Below are 21937 nucleotides of genomic sequence, written 5' to 3'. Positions count from 1 at the left end.
TAATAAATAAGTTCCATTTTGCTCGGCCAATTATAAAACATAAACTGGAAAAGAGTTACTTAACAGATACTTGTTATTGACACTTTATGTATGTGTTGCTTGGATTCATATCCTTTTGTCAGATTTGTATTTAATCTGTTTTGTTCTGCTTATATCAGAATCTTACAGAGAGGGACTGTTAACAGTGATTTCTTTGATCACAGCCCAAGACACCACTACCCTTGAAATTGTCATTTTTTCTACATCTGCAAAAAACCACAGTTTACCTAAGAATGGATTTTTTTTTTTTTCTGGGAAAATTCTATCTAAATTAAACATTTATTTTTACTGTCCATTTTTTCTCTTCTGATAATGAAATTTGAAAGATATATGGAGAATGATTGCAATTATCCTTCTAGGAAGTTCTCAGGCATTTCATTTTTAAACAGAGTTCCCATGTTCTTCTATTTGTACATGAATTGAATGATTTCTAAAAATTCCTCTGTGAAACATATTTATATATTTTCCATATTACAAAAAAATAATTCAGAAAAAAAATCAGACCAAAGTTTTCTGCCTCTGAATTTCCCTCTTTTCCCCAAATGTTCAGTAGCTCTCATCTTTGTGTCACTACATCTTTCCCATTAAGTCATGCTTCTAAATTCTCCTTTGTTTCTGCTTTTATGTCACTTATCAGTGGCTCATGTCAAAACTTAAGTGCTTTTAAAGTGGAGCAGATTATAATGAGGTACAGATTATCTGATTTAAACACTTTTTCTTTGTTGCCACTGTAAATGCCCACATAAACATACAGAACATTAAAAAAAGCCATACATGTACATATAAGATGTATATATCTGTACGTTTTTTATATATTCCCAGACACGCATACATGTTTTTCTTGGCATTTTGTATTCAAAAGTAATAAAGTTGGACAGAAAATATTTCACAGGTGACCTGCTGCCAAGAAGAATTTGAATTATTTTCGGTCATTTTGAGTTATAAGGTCTCAAGACAAAAGAAAAGAACATTAAGAATAAGCCATTAAGTCACTTAACCAAACAGTCCTAAAGGAGTTTCCTGCTAAAGTGAACCACATTTCACTGTCCCTCTACCTGCTGTAATGAATGATACATGAAGCACTTCAGATAGTACCATGGGGTTCAGAGTGATGAGCTGACAGTGTGACTTTCCTTGTCTTCACTGGCAAGCCATCATAAAGAAGTATTAAATCATTGTGGCTTTCTTTTTTCCCCTCAAATTTTCCAACTGTCTAACACACGTGTGTATTTTTACCCAAATGACATGAGGCTCTGTTCACTACCTTTCATAATGAAGGAAGTACTGCATCATGTTTGCTCTGTAACTAATTTAAGATTTACCAACATTGAATAGTATCCATATATTTGAAAAAAAACCTTAAATATCCGTTTCGTGAAATCCTTCTGTAATGAATACAACTCGGTGAGGACTGTATAGAAAGCAAAAAGTAGGGATAAAAAGGGGAAATAATCTAGGTGTATCTCTCACACAGACGAGTTTGGTTTTGTTGAAGACACTCCAGCTCTAACTTCTAAATTATATCAAGTAGTTGTAAAGGAACAGAAGAAAGGAATTTTATTCTATACTTCTTTTAACCAAAGCTCTGATGCCTGTGCCCATTATTTCAAAGTTTGCACCACCTTACTACAAGGGGGCTCTAACTGTAGGGAAGCAGCCACGTCCATCCTTCTGCTAACATTTTGTCACCAACTAATCAACTCAGCAGAAATTCATGCCCTCAGAAGAAAACAAGCAGACAGGAAAAAGGCTTAAGAGTCTAGCTTAAGAGTCTATAAAACTCAGCTAGATGCAAAATTGATTAAGATCCTAGTTCATGCTTCTTTTCATTGTTTTAGACAATTCATGAATCAGAAAAATCTCCCCCACCAAACCAGACAGTCTGGAGAGCAGAATACTCTATGGATGATAGAGTGCAAAATGAAATAAAATGGGTATTTCCTACAAATTATGGGTTTTTTCCTATCTACACAAATATGATTCATAGGAAAGGGCACTTCTTCAGAGGTCCAGATATACAGAACCTTAACTAGTCTATCAACACCAAAACCCATGAAAGCTTGAGACTAGATTATTCCACCAAGCATGTATTCCCACATCACTTTCCTTTGACTGGACTGTGGACGTAGGTTCCAAATTCAGCCTTAAATTGCTTATGGGGTTCCGCAAATTTTTAAGAGAGGTCATCCTTTGGGGCATTCATCACGAGCTCCCAGGCAGCAGCACAGCCCCAGTAATTACATATTTAAGAGGTGAAAGGTACATATTACCTGACATATTACCTGCACACATGTAATTGTATGGAAGACCCCAAAAAGAGGTGACTAAGAGGCACTCCATGAAATACAGAAATGGAGAAAAAGACCAGTATTCAGATCACAACAATTTTATAATATCAGCTTCTTTTCAGCTTCCAAACACACTTTTATTGGGTTATATTAAAATTTAAAAAGAGGATTTACATAAAATTAAAAATAGTCAAACAAAATGAAAGTTCACTAAAACATCAATAAGCCACCTGACACTGGCTAGTAAGATGACTTGCTTGGGCAACACAAGAATTTGAGCTTAATACTTTGGGGAGTATGAAGTTTTGTATCCTTTTTGAAAGGAGAAGAAAACAGGTCATAGATTACAACCACCAGGTCATCAGAAGTCAGGTTATTCACAATTCTGGCCATAGATGAAGCATAAGCAATTTCAATACAGAAAGTCTGACATGCTTATTGCTCTCTGGATCAAATGGGTACAGCCCAGCAGACTTGATTCACACATTTTATTTTTGAGATTTTTTTTTCTGTTCCAACAGCAATAACAGCAATTTCAAACGTCAAAGTGATCAGCTTCACCAAATGAAGTGAACAGTGCTAACCTATCATTTTTTTGTTCATTAAATAATAAGTAGAAATGTTACTGGAACTGATAAAACACTCTTAAAATATAAGATGTTGAAAAAATTCTTAATGAAATGGGGCTTACTTTCCCCCAAATGCTCCTGTTTTGCAACATATTTTTCAAGTATTCAGCCAGAACTAGAGAACTGAAAATCTTAATCACAAGCTAGAAAATGAGGGGTTTCAATTTTTATGAATTGAACAAATAAATAATTCCGGGTTTGGGTATCACTCCACCACAAACACAACACACTCATCCCAATATTTGAAAAAAAAAAATAAAAATACAGTGAAAGAAAGTAGCTATTGTTCTTAAGCTTACAGCACTTTTCAGTCAGTTAACAACTTTAGGTAAGAGCCTGCTTTAAGAGGGAACAGCAGATCAAAGTCAGGAATAACTACATAAGCTATTGATGCATAAAATCATACCAGAAGAACTGAAACAAAATATTAAAACCAGTAAAAAATAGGGAGTGCAGAAAATATATAAATTTATCACAACTTATAGAAGATAGAATATCAGGAACAATTTATACTGTAAGATGTAAGTCCCATAAATGTTTGAGTGCTTTCCTAAAAGTATTACGCTATTGTGTATTTCTATTATTGGGTGAAATTAGGAATAGGTAGGTGGCAGATTACAAAAAGCTGTTCTAAATGAGGAAATTCTTGTCAAACAAGGATGTTTCTCATTAGACAAGGCCTGACACCAAGCAAAACTGTTTCCCAGATTTAGAGAGAAATACAAAACCATGTCTGGCTATGCAAATATTTGCAGAGGAATGTAAAAGACAGAGATAGAACTGCTTACAAAGTGATTTGAACCACTCAGCTGAGCACACCCAAGCTCAATGAAATCTCATACCCTCAAGTGCAAGGTCGCACAGTAAGAAACAGAACGAGCATCCAGAACAAATCTGCAGCACAGGAGACACAGCAGACAACCAAGTCTGCATAAGTTTCCAACACTATGCTATCCAAGAAGGTGAAAGCATTCACTTGAATAAAAAGGGAGCTCCCTCCCTGTATTTTATTTCTGCCTGCAGCAGCAATGTTCTTAATGCTAAGTTATTATATTCACTGTAGCTAGCAGTATTTTAATGTGTTGAAAAATTGCTGAGGGTTGAGTCACAAAATAAGTAAAAACTTGTTCTGCGCATCCTAGCAAAAGTAAACCAAGGTTACAGGACACAGTGTATAAAAACCTTGATGGAGGTAAACTAACAGATGCCAAACACTCTTTTAATGGAGCAGGAAACAGCCAGAATGAGCAGCAAGATGGCACCATCAACAGCATCTTTAAATATTGTTGTACTAAATATATTTCTTGCAGTTTTCTGAATGCTCACCTGTGTTCCAAGAGGTAAGACCTATCAATGGAGGTAACAGGGAATGCTCTTCAGCCAATTATTTTCAAAGTCATCCAGTCCTGCAGGTCTGAAAGTCTATTCTAGGATTATATGCCTAATATCCTTTCCATTTATCACTGGAACAGAACATATTTCACCACTGTTTAATATAAGTATCAGCTCTTTTCCAACCCATCGACATAATTAGTTAAATATTTTCTCTCTTTTGAAAAATTCTGGGGTTTCTATCACTTTAATGCAACCACTATCAAAGATCATTCCTTGGGGTGTTTTAGGGCTTTTTTTGGGGGGGGAAGAGGGGAGAGGAAGTGTTGGGAATTTATTTTTGGTTTTTAATATGCTTTAAAAATCCTTTCAATTGTTCTTAGCATTAATAAAGACTGATGTTTTACTGATAAGTACAAATTTTCCTAACATTGTCTCAGGATTGTCAAAAATGTCTGAATCTGATGTCTAATTTATGCTAATTGGCATAAAAATCAGATATTTCATGATTAAACAGTAAACATGGCTATTCTTGAGGAAGATGTTATTATCCAGCATGGGAATTGCTGAATGCTAGCTACTTCATCAAAGCCATGGAAAATGTGAGAAGCCACTGGAATCCAGAGTGACATTCAAATGGGTAAGCAAAACTTAGAAAAGTACAAGTCTCTTCAATCCAGAATCTGGTATAAGCATCAAGAGAACCACCGAAGGAACACTGCCAAAAATAAAATTACAATAAACCGTTGGACTTCAGTTTGAATGGAAACAATCCTTTTACATTTTCATCCCAAAAGGTAGTACAGATTTCACATATGTTCTCTTAAATGAGAAAGTGAGAACAGATCTGAAGTCCTCAGTCCATGTCCTGAAGCACTGACTTTTTTTTTTTTTTAGTTTGTCTGGCTTTGTTAGACACTGAGCAGATGATGACAATTCATCATTATTAATATCAGGATTTGAAGTTTGGTCTTTTTCCACATTGCTACAAAGCCAAATATTATTTTGCAACAGCAAAGTCCAAGTCCCCGTCACTCAGACCACTAGAACACTTTTTGTGGGAAAACAAAGTTCAAGTCCTTCCTGAATCTTATTCAGAACAAGGTCTGGAAGGCATTTTTAACAGCACCACTATTCAATGGAACCACTACCTCTGGCCTGAGACATATTTCATTTCAAAGATTGAGAATGGACCACTGCAAGGATATAATTACCTTTGGAACACGTCCATAATGGTTTTCAGATTCCAGTCTTGTTTCAATTAATACACATTTTAGAAAATACCAAGCTTAAAAATAGAGTCAGAAATGCTACAGAATTTACTGCAATGTAAATCCCATACTGTGAAGCCTCCTTTCCCCTGGTCTGAATCTGCTTGTCTATAGCTTCCAGCTACTAGAGCTCATCATTTTTAGCCAGACTAAAGATCCCATTATCAAGGTTTTGTTCTCTGCATTTGTACTGGTAGACCCTGATCAAGTCATTCTCTTAACCTCATTTATAAGGAAATGCAAAGACAAAGCTTGTTAGATCTTTCTCTACACAATACATTTTCTACTCTTTTAATTAGTACCATGGCTTGCTCTGAACATTCTCTAATTTAGCCATATTAATTAATGAACCACAGATTTCAAACTGGACTTGGTATTCAAGTAACAAACACACTCATGTAAAATTCAGAAAGATGTTCCTGCTGAACACGTCTCTATTTATCCCTCCCAAGTTCATAAAAGTTATTTTAGCCACAGAACTGGACTGGAAATTCACAGCATTTGATGAGCAACAAATCCCCCCGTCAAACGCAGCAGTCAGTATTTCCTGTAACCTGAAGTTATTAGGGCTGCTACTCACACAGGATAAATTGCAAATCAGGCTGATACAATTATCACTTCAAAGAAACACTTTTTACAATAAATATGAACAGCATTTCATTTTTGAAACACATTCAGCTTTTTGCTAGTCTTGGCTGGCTAAGTGTCAGTGAACAGAATCACTGCTGAATCCTCTCCCTTAACAATGCTTCAACCTTTCAATCCGCAGCAAACCATCAGTAGCTAGTACATGTTTTTTTAGGACAGTCCTAAGAAGCTAAGTGCCATAGGAGTGAGAAAGGATGCCATGAGGGGTCCAAGAACAATGCATCCTTTCAGCAAGGAGTCTCATTGAACACTGATACTTACACACCTAAGAATTATCTACCCTTTAACATATGTACAATATGTGAAGTGTTACTGATTGATTACACAAGACTTTCCTTTCTGAATCAAAATATGGACTACTAACTCTAATCTTCAAAGAAGTCAGAGGATATTACATTAACACTTTATCAACCACTTTTCCTAATTTCATCAAAAATACATCATGCTAACTTGACATGGTCTGCTTTCCTATAACTCATGTTGATTGGCACTAATTATACAACACTTCTTTAATTCATTATTAATTGGGTCCCTTATTATTTTGCCCAGAAGTGATGTCAAACTGACAGACATGTAATTATCCAGGTCATGCCTTTTACCCTCTTTGAATGTTGGCACATTAGCCATTTTTGTGCTCTTCCTCCAGTACTTCAAATCTTATAAAAAAATCAGCATTAATGCTCCAGGAAGCTCATTGGACAGCCCTGCTGAAACTCATTATCTGAGCATTCCAATTTAAAAATGGCTAAATTTAGCTGCTACTAAAGATCAACCCCTTGAGTGCCTATTACTGGAAATCACTGCATTGACTTCCTATTATACAATTACATAATATAACATATAATATTAGATTTACACACATCTTTTCATTTACCAATCTTTTTACACCACTTTACAATTCCACCACATCTCTCTCATGTTAGATCAACTCATCTGCTTGATTCTAGAGTAAATTCAGTGTTCCATATTTGCCTTAGTTATGCCTATCAGCCTTCTGTTCTCATTTTCCTCTAACCATTTACAACGTACATATTGCTTAATTTTACAGCTCTCCTAGCTGTCCACCAAACATGGGGATAAGTTTTTAACCCATGTGGCTTCCTTTAGCACTGGCTCTAAGCCAACAAGTATTGCCTCTTGAAACAATGTGCACCACTAGCAGGGAACACACTAAACAATGCCTACAATGTGGATATTACAGAAGCAAACATTTCTATTGCTATTATAGCATGCTGTATTTTGTCTGATACTGGCAAGAGCATTAAATAAAAAGGGCAAGTACTAATGGCAGGTCAGAAGGTGGGAAATTTAGGGATACTATTTGGTGATTTGGAGACTTTTACAAGAGCAACTTCCAGAGCACAAGCAGATGCCATACAAATGAAAAATTTCAGAAAAAGCGCTTTTACATATTGTGCCATAGTCATAGTAATGATTTGTGCTTTTGTAAACAGAACATGCCTTGTTAATACATTTTAGTTAATTTTTAATTAGAGGACAGAGAGTGGGGAAAAATATGGATGGTCCTTATCTATTTTGGGAGTTTAAATACATAGTGATTTTCATCAACCTTAATACATGCAGCAATAAAGGGGGGAAAAGCCTATCTGGTTTTACTAGAAAACCAAGATAAAGTTGAGACCATTATCATGTGTTGGTACTTTGCATTCCCCTAGTGACAGAGTATAAACTATGGTTTGCACTCCACTAATCAGAGACTGTAGTTCCAGCCTGGGATAAATTATTTATGAGGAGCACAGTGACTGACAGAATTTAAGTCTGGAAGTTTTATTCCATGCTGCTTTCATGTCTGAATTTGTGGCCTGAGAACTGCAAAGCTGCTTTGATACTTACCTGGTTTAGTCCACCCTTACTTTGATATGATGTGTTCTGGTCTATGCTCATACATCCATTTCCACATGCATCTGATTAGCACAAACAGTAAAGTTTAGTTCTTGCTTCTCCCCTCTTCTTTTTCCTGCAAATCAAGGCTGGCCTTTCCACAGGTATGTGGATGGCATAGTTCAAAGTGCAAGACTCCATATAAACAATCATTCCCACATAGATACATGAACCTAGCACATAGGAACTGACATGAAGCAAAGTCTGAAGTCTTCCAATGGAGATCACTGGAGCAAAGGGGCTATTGTTTCACAGATGTCAACAACTTCACACAGCACAAGTACTACAGGGAGAACATCTAAGAACAGCATTCCATTGTTCAGACCAGTTGGATGGGATTTGTCTGGGTCCTCAGCAGATGCCGTGCCAATTTAAACATTGTTAATTTATTATGAGCAGCAGTGATCCAAGCAGATATATTATTCATTAGAACATCAAAGGTCCAAGGAAGAAGACTGTATACAATCATTTGTTTCAGGTCTCTTTGAAGAGATGATTGCACCATGAGAGAACTCTGCCAGCCGAAATACTCTACAAACTGGTAGAGAGCCAGAGTAAAATGCAACCAGATTTATGCTTCAAGAGAGACACTCATAGTTCAAGCATAAGTCTTATCAGAAGACTGTTCGTAACATCCCATTTATGCTGTTGACAGATCATTTGCATAAAGTCAGATTGCAAATTACTGGGTTTCATAGAAGGATCTGTTGCCATCTTTGTACGTGCTCAGGTGCTCCTCTAAACCCAACACATGTTAACTTGGCCACTGCACTAACATTACAAAATTACAACCTTCATAACAGAGCCTGGCCTTACAGAAAGGTCATGTTCAGTAACCTACACTGCACAGCAATGCATAACTCTAATTAGTACTTCCTAAATCTAGGTCACTAAAAAGAATAAATTGACGGCCAGAAGATCACTGAAACCAGCAGTAATGGAAAGGAGAAAAAGTGAGGGGAAGAATAAGGGGAAGAGACGGAAAGAGGTAAAGCTTTTATAGGTGGAGTGAATGAAAAAAGGGGAAGGGTGTCCATGCAATTACTTACATGCAATACAGCCTCTAAACACATGACTTCTATAGAGAGAACCATTCAGCCTCACACAGCCTAGGTAGATGTGTCAAATTACCTGTATTAAAGGAGCAGAAGCTACCACCTGTAATGGAGCAATGCCTACTCTGACAAGACTCTTTTTCACTACTTCCATGGAGGACAATTGCAAGTCATGGTGCTGCCCAGGCACTGCAGTGAGTTAAGGTCATCATCTTAGCTGCAAACAGAGGCTTTGGGTGTGAATCCCAATGAGAACCAGATACACACTCACCCCTTCAAATGAAGGGCAAATGGTTATGTCCTCACCTTTCACACGTGCCAGCTTGGGTAGTTCTCCAGCTCACACTGATTACCATTCCAGGCACTGGTGGCTTCTTTTAAACAGGTCCCAAGAGCAGCTACTTAATTCAGGGCTGACAATCTTGCTTCCAGGAGTGAGTGCTGCAATGCTGAGTATCATAATATCTTTGTATTTCCATTTGTGAATCTAGCTATAGATACTGGACCATGAGCCAATTAGGAGTGTCACACAGTGACAAAAGACAAACATCTAGGATAATTAATCACCCAGTAAACAATTACAGCTCATTCAGTGTTGAAAAGAATACATATCTACCCAGTACAAACCAAACCTATCTACAGCCAAACACCAATTCTAAGACTGCAAGAAGTCTGCCAGACATGAAAACTAAATTAAGTACAAAGTAGATATTGTCATACCATTAGGCTCTCAAATACCTGAGAAGCTGGGTTTTAAAAATGTACAGACTGGACTTCCCATAGTTAAGATAAACACAAATCGTGGCTTTCTAAATATATTGTTTATTTATAGTTGAACACTAACATCGGAACAGAAATCTGCAATCACACAGGGATGATCATTCAGTGATGTTTCTGTTTAAACTGAAGTCCACAGTAGCCACATGTTCCGGTCTTTGTCTCTTTGTCCTGTAAAAATATAAAAATACAACAGCTGCCAGTTTCACTTTATAACATTTTAAGAAACTAAAATTTTTCTCTTATTTATTTGTGCCATCTTAAAACCAAACAATATTGCCAAAGTACAGAGTTTAGTCTTTTTAGAGACACTGGAAGCAAAGATTCTTCAGGAGTGAGGCACAAACACGTCAAACAAAATCAACATAAAAAGATCAGGAGTGTGCTACAGAAGCTAAGGCTGAAGTCCTTCTAAGTCTTACAAATCAGAACCTCCAAACATTTGACTTTGGATAATGTAAAATGAATTATTACAAAATTATTACTTTGTTCAAAATAGAAATGCTTATGATTCTAGTTAGGAGTCATAACAACACTGACACTTAAGGACACCAGCCCTTCCCCACCATTCTTTCAGGCATTAGGAAATGTCAAAGTTTAGGTGAGCAGACAAAGATTTTAAAACATCTGCAATCAGGCTCTACCTGGGAACAGGACCTAAGCAAAAGCTGCATTAACTAAGGTCATAGGACAGTAGCCTCAGTATTTTTACTCTCTAGAACAAGAATACACTGGAAATTATCACTACTGTCAAGAGGAGGATAAGACAACATTTATTCTTCATTCTCTGGCCATGACTGAAATATTTAGTCTTCAGAAATACCAAGATTCCCAAAGACTGAAAGAGGAGTTGGTTTGTTTGATTCTCTTCCTTCTTTTTCCCTTGAACTTGCAAGACTGAAAATAAACTATATTCCTGAAAATACTGCAAACGTATGGTCAAACTACATGGTGGCATTTAAATAATTAGTTCCAAAATGCAGCAAGGATGTTAATTTTTACTCTCAGTGGTTGCTCTTACTACTTCACCTGATTTCTTTTAAAAAATGTACTGTCCTACTAAACAAACCAAAATTTCAAAAAGAAATTTCTGTAACTTCAAATGGAAGCCCTCTAATTCTTCTGACTTATATCAGGCATCAAATAAAATGAGCACCTCAGGTGGTCACTCCTTTTATTTTGTTAAACTGGAATTCCAAAAACCAGATAATCTTACAAAAAAAGAATGCACAGGCAAAACATGCTATATGCAGAATATTGACATTACCAAGTTTATGTATACTTTGGGATGTCCCAAAGCTCCACCACCACCATCGCACGATATCACTCTGCTTTCAACATGACTCACAGGCTGCTCTGCTATCAAATCGATTGCAAAATTCTTGTTCACCTGTAAGGAAAAGAGGGAAACTTTTAGATACCATCCCCACTCAAACAGAAAGCAATTGCTATTTGCTGCCTCCTCAGGTAGTTCCACTACAGCCATTTTGAGAAGTTCCTGCTTAGGCTTCCTCCCAACTCCTCCACCATCTCTAAGGCTCTGCTATAAGCCAGATCAAGGAACTATACACTAAACCCTGCAAAAGTAATCCCTTTCCCCTGATATACAGGCCACATCAGTGCTCAGGTTCCAACAGATTCAGCAGAGAGGTGAGCGAGCAGAAACAAGTAGACAAGAACAGAACATATTTAACCAATACTGTATTCTGCTTTAGTGACTACATGATAAAATTGCAGAAGAATCTCTGCTGATAAACTCAAAAATAATAGTGACACAATAAGGTCAGGCATGAGATAAAACAACTGCTGGCAATTTAGAGCTCTAGCCATGTACCTTATTCTATCACTGCACAGAAATCTCTGGAAAACATGAATGTGGTGCATAACAACAGTCAGAAAGACAAATTGTTTAGCATCACAAAAAAGGAAAAACCTCTAAATGCCACTACTCCACTCTGCAAATCCATCATACACACTTCCCAAATATCCACATCACTGACAAGTAGGGCTTCTTCCTAGAGCACATCTGCATGGCCTGGAAAACATAACCATGTCTGGGCAGGCTGGTAACACAGCAGCTTGTCCCTCAGCAGGACCTACAGCAATGCAACACTTTCCAAGTGAGCACTGAGGAGACAACTACTGCTACAATTCAGGGTAAAGTATTCCAGGAGGGGCCACCTTTTTCAAAGGCCATGATATACATGCATGAATATCAAATAATATGCACACCCAAAGAAGGCAGTATCTACTGCACTGAGTATAAATATGCTGGTATTGGAATAAAGATGAGATTCTTGGGAAAAAGACAGCTATGTGTCCATTACATAAATCCCTAGGAACTACAATGGTGTTTTTATATAATCCTAGTATGTAACAACTTAGCATCTTCCACCATGTAACAAGTTAGCATCTTCCACCAAGCCTCCCATTAAGTCTCTGCATTTTTTGGTACAGTAACGGAAAAGTCAGTTTTGCCAACTAAGAATTTATCCTTACCAGAAGAAGATGATAGCTAAGAAAAGTTAGAAAAAAAATTAGGTTCTGGCATTGAAAGAAAATGGTAACATCAAGAACCCCGCTGTCTGGGGCTGCGTCTACAAGTCACGCAATTTTCACCTAACAGCAAGAACTTTTACTGCTGTTTTTAGTAACACTCAAAATTGCGCATCCTTCATTTCGTGCTAAAGGAGGAGGGAGATAAAATCATTATACACGTTTGCTTCAAGATTAGAAGCAAAAGCTCCACTCATCCCAACACTTCTTAACCACAAAAGGTACTTATGGGGAAAGAGAGAAGCAAAGACCTCTCATCTACTGTATAGCTATGACTTGTCTGTGGTTCAGCCTACTAAACAAGACACAGTCTAGGAATTCACCAGGAACACTCCACAAAAAAAGCCCAAGTGATTGCAGTTACAACATAATCCTTTGACTAAAGCACAGCAGCACTCAGCAGGAAGAGGCCGATCCCCTCAGCACATCCAGATGCGCCTTGCCCCAAGCATAAATCAACAGGCTATTTTTTTCCTGACAGAGTGGCAATTTGGCAATTTTGTTGCTGCTTCTTCCCATCTATCCACCTGTGCCAGTCCATGGTCTGGGAAACCAAAGAGATAAAACCAAACTTGGATTTGATCTCGCTCCAAAGATGTAGAGGGAAGGCAGGAGAAAATATTTAAAACAGACAAGCACTGAGGTGAGCCCTCCTCACACCTTCGGCTGCTGCACCAGCCAATAGAAAGGGCAGAGCTGAAGTGTGAATGATAGTGTTGAAATAGGTCCTGCTCTACCTTAGGGATTGCAGAAGGGCAGGATGACCCAGTTGGACTGTGGCAGATACAGCTTAGCAGTTGTCACGATCACTTTTTGTTGTCATCTTATTGCAGGGATTCCATACAGTTGTCTCCTATCACAAAAGTTTCATATCTTCTTGATGTGTTCTCGTGAGCAGCTCCTCAGAGCACTACCTCTTTCTTCTTCACAAAGCAGCCAACTGACAATAATCAAAGATTAGGAGCAGGCCTGACTTTAGCAGGCCACAGCTGTAACCAATGAGAAGAAGAGTGCTATAAAAGAGTGGGGTGGCTGTTGAGAGGGAGCTGGAGTCAGTTGGCTGCTTTGTGAAGAAGAAAGAGGCAGTGCTCTAAGGAGCTGCCCACAAGAGACACCAAGAAGGTATGAAACTTTTGTGGTGCGACAACGGTATGGAACCCTGTAATAAGATGACAACATGGGATAATTGCAAAGCCAAAGCCCCTAGAGAGAGAGATCCTATTAATAGGCACAGATCATTTAAAGTGTTTAGCATGTAAATTTTGTCCCAATTTCACCATTAAAACTTAGCGTTAAACCTTGCTCAGCAGACATAGAGCTTGGCTTTTGCTGGAGAAGGAAGAACTGGGCTGAACTGAAAACCTTGGATGCGCCACACCACACAGAATCTGAAATTACCTGATGGTAAAGGCACATTAGAGGGACAATTACCCCATGGAGAATGAGGCTTAAGGAGCATTTCCTACAAAGTTACACAAGTAGCAGAGACACCAGCAGTACGCTTGGGAGAGACCTACTTTGCCAGCTATCCTCCCTGAAGTAAGCCAATTCAGCATTTTAAGTGACATTTTCATTTAATTATTTCACATGTAGAATCCCCATTTTAGCCACACAGCATGAGTTAAATTGTATCTGTCACACAGTGAGATAAACTTAACATGAAAACTTGGAAATTGTGTAATTAGTTCAGGTTAATTTAGGACAAGAATAATTATATGAAACTACTTTAAAAATCTACCACACCTTATATTTAATGTCTCTGCTGAACATAAACATTTATAGCATTAACACTAAAGCACTATTCAAAGGCTCAGGCATTGAGGAATACATTTTAGCTGAAATAATTCTATTTCTATCCAGAAGGCCAGCAGACCCCTCCTGGACCTGTGCTGCTGGATCATAGAAAAAACTCAGTGCTAAAGGACTTTTCATACAGTTGAGTATGTGAATTTTAAGCAGCAGCAACAGGGCCACCTTTACAGCACTGCACTTGGATGATGCTGGTATTACTAGACTTTGCACTTGAGGCTTCATTATTTCAGAATAGTCTGCATTTTACTTTCATTTGTTTCATCACTCTTTCAGTAAATGCTTCTCTGGCTCATTAAAATCGTGATTTGGGTAAGGATCAGAATTTCAACTACACAGAAGCAAATTAAGCTTCAAAACAGATGTAAACAGATACATAAAGAGAAGAACAATTCAGCAGAGTATTTAATGATGTGATTTTTCTGAATACAAATGTGCTAAAAACATACTAGCAACTTCTTAAAACACATGCTTAAAACAAAAACTGTTCCAAGTTTAAGATGCTCAAATGCCTACAACTCTAACACCCTAAATGCAAGCACTTAGCAAATGCAAAGCAAGTCTTGAGTTTTTCAAGTTTACCAAAAGCAGGGAGGCAAGACAAAAGCAATTATATAAGCTGCCTTAGAAAATTTTTTTGCAATTAAGAAAAAAAAAACTACTGAAACCCCAAATCCAAACCAGTTCTGGTTTTGGTAGATTTTGTTTGTAGGGGTTTTTGTGGTTTGGTTTTGGTTTCGGTTTTTTTTGGGGTATTTTTTTGGGGTGTTTTTGGTTTGGGGTTTTTTAATGACAATTAAGTTGTGGTTTTTAATGACAATTAGGTTAAGAAAATCCCATAAACTACCCCCTCTCCCATGAAAAATCATAGAATGAGTTACCTCCTTTTGTCGTCCAACAAATCTAACTCTTCTATAGTCCTTCTCATCATATACCTAGAGTGTAAAATAAACTTGATCTTATTTACAGAGCAACAACTATAAACATAGAACACAACGACTTAGAATATAAATATCTTGAAATGTATACTTAGATTCAAATATTATCACCTTACAAGCATGTAGTACACAGAAAAATTGGCTTCCATTTCCCTCTCACAAGTAACTGAATTGCACATTGGAAAATACAACAGACAAGGAAACTGGTGGTGTTGGGGCTGGCATGAAAGCCAGTAAACAGAAGAGCCTGATTACAGAGATGAACACAAATGTATTATTTATAACGCTGCTCCTGGATCTCACCTAGGTGGTAATGTAAACTGGGAAATTCAGATATTGTATGTATTTCTGTTCTGCTAAGTAACTACCGTGCCAGTTTTCCCAAGTTAGCTCCACCCGCCATCCTTCCTCCCATCTCAAGGCACGCAGGAGCCTCAGCTTCTCCACTGGAAAAGAGGTAACCTGGAGTTACGAGGCACTGACACAAGGGCGCCTCCTCCACCTGCCAACCCTTCGGCCGGGTCACCGGTCGGATTCGGACCGGAACGCTCGGTAATGGCCAATGACCCCGATCCTGATCAACGGGGTTTTTTTGTTTGTTTTGTTTTTGTTTTTTTCCGAAACAGCGCGCACCTCCTGTGTACGGATCACCCAGGAGCATGAATTACCACTGTCCGCGCTGAACGGAGAATCACAGAGTAAATTAGGTTGGAAAAAACCTCTGACATCGTCAAACCCAACCAGGACCGAAAGCCACCATGTCAAGCAGACCGTGGCACCAAGCGCCACATCCAGACATTTCCTGAACACCTCCAGGGACGGACGCGCCACCGCCTCCCTGGGCGGCCGATTCCAGTACCTAACCAGTGTTTACAGCAAGAAATTCCTCCAGCTGTCCACCCTAAGCCTCCCCGCTACGGTAACACCACATTACACCAGCGCGCTGCCCGCGGCCCCAGCGGGACGCGCCCGCCGCCCTCCCGGAGCAGCGGAGGGGCGGCAGCACCGGGCGCCCGCGCGCTCACCTGCCCCGTGTGCGTCACCAGCTCGCCGGTGTCGGAGGCCCGCACACCGTAGGGCCGAGCGGCAGCAGCGGCAGCCAGCCCCGGGCGGGCCAGCAGCAGGCGGCTCCGCGGCAGCAGCCAGCGGAAGGTCGCGGCGGGCGCCGCCATCTTCGCGCCGCCCACGTGACTCCCGGCCGGGCGGGCGCGGGCCTCGCCCCGCCCCGGTTCCTGCTCGCGCTTCCGGCGGCGGGAGGGACGCGTGGCCGCGGGCGGGGAGCGCTGCTTTCCGCGGGGGTGAGCGGGCAGCGGTGTCCTCAGCGGTGGCGGGAGCGGGGCGGGTGTCCTCGTCGGGGGGGGGCGGTGGGTGGTATTGCGGCGGCGGCGGGAGAGGAGGAGCGGAGCGGGAGCGGTGCGTGTGTCCTGACCGGCGCGCTGTCCCCGCAGGGTGCCGGGCATGCTGTCCCTCCTGGTCAGGGCCGCCGCCACGGCCGCCCCGCTGCGCTCGCTGTGCCGCTCGTCCCTGTGCTCGCTGGCCCCGTGGGGACGGGCGGCGGGGCTGCCCGCGGCCTGTCCGACCTGGGCCCCGCCGCCGTGGCGGGCTCCCCGCGGGCTGCTGGCCGTGTTGCCGCCGCCGCTCGGGCCGCCACCGGCGGCCGGGCTGAAGACGAAGACGGCGCTGAGGAGGCGCTGCAAGGACTGCTACATCGTGCGGCGGCGCGGGCGGCTCTACGTGTGCTGCAAGAGCAACCCCCGGCACAAGCAGCGCAAGGGGTAGCGCCGGCCGGGAGCCCGCAGCGCACAGCGCTGGCGCCGTGCTCGGCGGCCGGGCCCGGAGCCCCACGCTGGCCCGCGGCCTCCGGGAGCTGGCAGCTGGGGACACGAGTCCCGGAATCGTGTGCGTGACAGTGTTTCATCTTTGGAACACCGAGAGCGAGGTGCGGTCTTGGCGGCCCTGTCCGGAATTTCAGGCCTTGGATGCGGAGAACTGAAGTGGGAAACAAGAGGCTTCAGGATCTCTTGTCGTCGTCCGAAACGTGAAGCCTTAAAATCACCGCGCTGTTAAATTAGGAAGGGTGAAGCTGGATCACTGGACTCTGAGGTGCATTTGGGTTTAATTAAGCAAAATGAAAATAAACTCCATTGATTTTCATTAGAACTACAACACATTGCGGTTTTTTTCTTGAGCACGCTTCCCCCCCGTCCCAAGATGTTGATAACAGAATCAATAGTTTCAAACTCAGGTGGGCAATTTCAGATTCCATCTAACTTGCCTTAAGATTCTGCCAAGCTTTAGGCTCACTCTAATCGATTGGTGAGGTGTAAGAATATTTTTCTTTTCTTGTGTCCCTTGAAGGAACTCTCCTGAGAGGTGTGGAGAGAATGGAATAGTAATGCCTCAGAGGTCATATAGCTAAGATAGACGTTGAATGCAAACTAGTGGATTGGTATCCATTAATTAATTAGAGCCAAAATTGCTTCAGTCACCAGTGGTATTCCTCACACTTCTCAATATGACTCTGCTTGAGGCAGGAGTGTTAGATCGTCCTCTGAACTGCAAGTTCTTAGCAAATGGTGCTAAACTAAACTCTCGGAAAACTGTCCTGTTATGGCTGCAAGTTTGCCAGAGTACTGTGAGAAAGTGTCCCTGACTTGAAAGAGGTGAAATTGGTTGAGCACTGTGTTTTAAGTTGCTGTAACATTGGATAGTATGATGACTTGAAGACCTTTTCTGCCCAGTTATAATTCCACAACTTTACATTAACTTTTATAATTTATATATTTTTGCTTAGTGCTTGTAGACAATGAGACTCAGCCTGTGAAGCTGTGGCTAAGCATTCCAGAGGCAGTAATTACTGGTTTTCCATATGTTGGGTGGTTTGTCTTTTCACTCATCTATCTCATCACTGGAAATGAGGGTTTGGAGAGAGAGAAGCAGGTGAGTTAAGGTACACATCCGTCTTAGGGGGCATTCAAATGAATTCATGGCAGTGAGAGGAGAGAAGACAGGCTAGCTTCATCTAACTAGAGAGACAGATTGATTCAAAACGTGTAAGGCTCCTCAAAAGCAAAGAACCTTGAAGTAGTGGAAAACTTGCTGTACTTCAGGAGGTTTGATTGAAATTTGGATGCTCATGAAAAAGCATGAGCATCCAAGAACTTCTGCCTTCTAAATTCCTGCAGCTTGTGGGTGAAAGTAAAATGTAAGCAGAGAAATTTCTCGGAAATGTTTTATGCCTTTAACATGCTTTGACAGTTAAGCTGTCTTAGGAACTGAAGATTTTAAAAGCTCTGACTCTCAGTGTTAATGGTAGATGTGTGCTGTGTGTTTTGTTCCAGCAGAAGAAAAGGCCTGTGTGCTGTGAACCTCTTGTGATACCTTGTGAGTTTAGCTATTTAGTACACCTTTAAAGTAAGCAGCACATGACCAAAAAAACAGTGTTTTCCAGGCCTACCCACTTTTGTGGTGGATAGTAAGGACTGACCTGTGGATTGGGCATGAGATGAAGTGAGGGTCTGTTCGTCGGTTGGGCTTTTTAGGAAAGAGTTGGCAGGTGCTCTTACAGCCTCACAAGCAGTTCATCCAACCCCTTGGTTCAGTCAGAAAAAGGCAGCTCATTGGGACAAAGCAAACTGTGCTGATGGGTTACTGAGGAGGTACCCAAACACTTAAGGGCTCCCTTGCCAGGAGCTGTGTCAGATGGTTAAGAGACACCTGCAAGTAAGAATTGCCAGGGTGAGGAGCAGCAATCATTACCTGGGAAGACTTTCTGAGTTCAGTGGCGTGTGAGACAAATTCACTCTGCCAGGCTGGTGTGAAATACGGTCTGCACTCAGAAATGGAGTGAAATTTAGGGCTAGGATTACTCTGCAGCAGAGAGAGGCACAAGTCACTGTTTTCATCTCCCCCTTTGGCCTAAGACAAGCTTTTATACAGTGCTGACTCAGCATCTTACTTCAACAACTTACAACGAGGAAAAATTTTTTCCCAATTAAACCCTTTGAATGTAGGGTTGCTGGTCAGAAACTTGAGATGTGAAGTAATTTGAATTTAAATGTTTATTATGCCTGTAAACATTTCATGTGTCATTGTCTGAACAGTCAGTTTGAGATACCTGGTGTGGAACATTCATGGCCATCACTGAAACAGCATATTTGGTTGTGCTCAATAGATTTTGGAAAGAGGATTATAGGATTAGAAACTAGGAGGCTCTGAATTGTAATTGTACTCTGCCACTGACTTGCTGTGTAATCAAAGGTTTGCTGTGTAATCAAAGGTAATTTTGCCTTTGTCTCAATTTTTCCATCTGTTAGGCAGGGGTATTGAATCTCACACTTCTAAGTACTATTTTTTAGTTGCTGTCTACAAACTATTACAGAGGCGTTCTAAAAAAATCAGATTCTATAGCTTTCTGTAATTTGAATGACGTGAGGAAAGTGACTGTAACTGGGGTTGATGTGTGTTTATTTTAGGTTTGTTTACAGCAACTGCAAAATGAGCAGGTGAAATAATTCAGCCAGTAGCCTTGTGGTTGATAGCCATGGGTTCGAGTCCTTCGTTACAGACCTTCTGAATGTTGTGCTCTACCTCAACAGCAGTTGGCAAAGGAGGGGGTACACAACAACCACTGAAATTACCCAGGCCAAAAATTTAGTCCTGGAATACTAAAAATACCAATCTATGTTAGTTCCTTAATTGTATGTGTTTTCTTTTTTATTTCTACCCCTGGGGGCTGAAAGGGAGGAGAATGATAAGGAGAACACAGCCAGAACATAAAATGTTTTAGGGAGGAAAATAGTACCCCATAACACAGGAAGAAGAATCCCTACACTGAAGACTGAAATAAGACACAGGTTCAAATTACATTTTTAGCTTTTGGCTTCCTACTGCTTACATGTCTAGGTTACCCCCTCCAGAAAATCTTCATTCTTTAAATGAAGAGTGATCATGAAATAATAGAGTTCTCAATATTTGGTGAAGTCAGGAGGAGCACCAGTAAGACTCTTATATTGAACTTCCAGAGGGCAGACTTTGGCCTGTTTAGGAGACTTATTCAGAGCGTCCCTTGGGAAACAGCCCTTAAAAACAAAGGAGTTCAGGAATGCCTCAAAACAGAGATCTTGAGGGCACAGGAACAGACTGTCCCTGTGTGCCAGAAAGATCAGTCAACAGGGTAAACGTCCAGCCTGGCTGGGCAAGGAGGTTTTGGAGGTACTTAGGAATAAAAAGAGAATGTATCAGCGTTGGAAGGAGGGTCAGGTCTCTAAGGAAGTATTCAAGAAGGCTGCTGGAGCATGCAGAAAAAAAAATTAGGGAGGCCAAAGCTCATTTTGAACTTAGAATGGCGACTTCTGTAAAGGATAATAAAAAATGTTTTTACAAATACCTTAGTGCTAGAAGGAAGGGTAAGACCAGCCTTTGTTCTTTATTGGACAAGGGAGGGAAGTTAGCATCTGCAGATGAGGAGAAGGCAGAAGTGCTTAATGCCTACTTTGCCTCAGTTTTTAGTGGGAAGATGACTTGCCCTCAAGACAACTGCCCGCCTGGAATGGTTGATGGTGTCAGGGAGCAGAATGGTCCCCCCATTATCCGAGAAGAGGCAGTCAAAGAACTACTGAAATGCTTGGATGTTCATAAATCTATGGGACCAGACGGGATCCACCCCAGGGTAATGAGAGAGCTGGCAAATGAGCTTGCAAAGCCACTCTCCATCATTTACCAACAGTCCTGGCTCACTGGTGAGGTTCCTGATGACTGGAAGCTGGCCAATGTGATACCCATTCACAAAAAGGGTGCAAAGGAGGATCCTGGTAATTATAGACCAGTCAGCCTGACCTCAGTACCTGGCCAGATAATGGAACAGTTTATATTAAGTGCCATCACATAGAATTTACAGCATGGCCAGGGTGTCAGACACAGTCAGCATGGGTTTAGGAGGGGTAGGTCATGTGTGACCAACCTGGTCACCTTTTATGACCAGGTATCCCACCTAGTGGATGCAGGGAAGGCTGTAGATGTTGTTTATTTAGATTGCAGCAAGGCCTTTGACACTGTCTCCCACAGCATACTCCTAGACAAGCTGGCAGCCCGTGGCTTGGACAGGAGCACTCTGTGCTGGGTTAGGAACTGGCTGGATGGTCGGGCCCAGAGAGTGGTGGTGATTGGTGCTGCTTCCAGCTGGCAGCCAGTCACCAGGGGTGTCCCTCAGGGGTCTGTGCTGGGGCCAGTTCTGTTCAATATTTTTATTGATGACATGGATGAGGGTTTAGAGGCTTTCATTAGCAAATTTGCAGATGACACTAAGCTGGGAGCATGTGTCGATCTGTTAGAGGGACAGGAGGGCTTTGCAGAGGGACTTGGAACGGTTGGATGGATGGGCAGAATCTAATGGGATGAAGTTCAATAAGTCCAAGTGCCAAGTCCTGCATTTTGGCCACAATAACCCCCTGCAACGTTATAGGCTGGGGACGGTGTGGCTGGACAGTGCTCAGGAGTAAAGGACCTGGGGGTGCTGGTTGACAGTCAGCTGAACATGAGCCAGCAGTGTGCCCAGGTGGCCAAGAAGGCCAATGACATCCTGGCCTGTATCAGGAATAGTGTGGCCAGCAGGAGCAGGGAGGTCATTCTTCCCCTGTACTCAGCACTGGTGAGGCCACACCTTGAGTATTGCATCCAGTTCTGGGCCCCTCA

General features: G+C 41.3%; 2 protein-coding genes across 2 annotated transcripts; one reads left to right on the top strand and one right to left on the bottom strand.

Annotated features, from left to right (window-relative positions):
- Positions 1-9966: 9966 nt before the first annotated feature.
- NDUFS6 (NADH:ubiquinone oxidoreductase subunit S6) lies at positions 9967-16437 on the bottom strand. Its single transcript, XM_036406612.2, has 4 exons — positions 16270-16437; positions 15188-15241; positions 11209-11331; positions 9967-10112 (listed from the first exon to the last, which is right to left on the bottom strand). Exons 1-4 carry the CDS (start codon positions 16414-16416, stop codon positions 10047-10049), a joined length of 390 nt encoding a protein of 129 aa, XP_036262505.2. The 5' UTR covers positions 16417-16437; the 3' UTR covers positions 9967-10046.
- Positions 16438-16485: 48 nt separating this feature from the next.
- On the top strand, positions 16486-17410 carry MRPL36 (mitochondrial ribosomal protein L36). The gene is made up of 2 exons (XM_036406613.2): positions 16486-16542; positions 16693-17410. The coding sequence occupies exon 2, from the start codon at positions 16703-16705 to the stop codon at positions 17021-17023; it is 321 nt and encodes a 106-aa protein (XP_036262506.1). The 5' UTR covers positions 16486-16542; positions 16693-16702; the 3' UTR covers positions 17024-17410.
- Positions 17411-21937: the final 4527 nt, after the last annotated feature.

This window comes from Molothrus ater, chromosome 1, assembly GCF_012460135.2.
Source record: "Molothrus ater isolate BHLD 08-10-18 breed brown headed cowbird chromosome 1, BPBGC_Mater_1.1, whole genome shotgun sequence".
Classification (NCBI taxonomy): domain Eukaryota; kingdom Metazoa; phylum Chordata; class Aves; order Passeriformes; family Icteridae; genus Molothrus; species Molothrus ater.
The sequence above is the reverse complement of the archived record's forward strand: the minus strand, read 5'-3'. Positions and strand labels throughout refer to the sequence as shown.

Excerpts from the sequence above, each read along its gene's own strand:
- NDUFS6 (XM_036406612.2), bottom strand. The coding sequence starts at position 16,416 with ATGGCGGCGCCCGCCGCGACCTTCCGCTGGCTGCTGCCGCGGAGCCGC. Across the intron at positions 15,242-16,269 it reads TGGTGACGCACACGGGGCAG|GTATATGATGAGAAGGACTA; the intron begins GTGAGCGCGCGG and ends TTTACACTCTAG. Across the intron at positions 10,113-11,208 it reads CCAAAGTATACATAAACTTG|GACAAAGAGACAAAGACCGG; the intron begins GTAATGTCAATA and ends ATATTTTTACAG.
- MRPL36 (XM_036406613.2), top strand. The coding sequence starts at position 16,703 with ATGCTGTCCCTCCTGGTCAGGGCCGCCGCCACGGCCGCCCCGCTGCGC.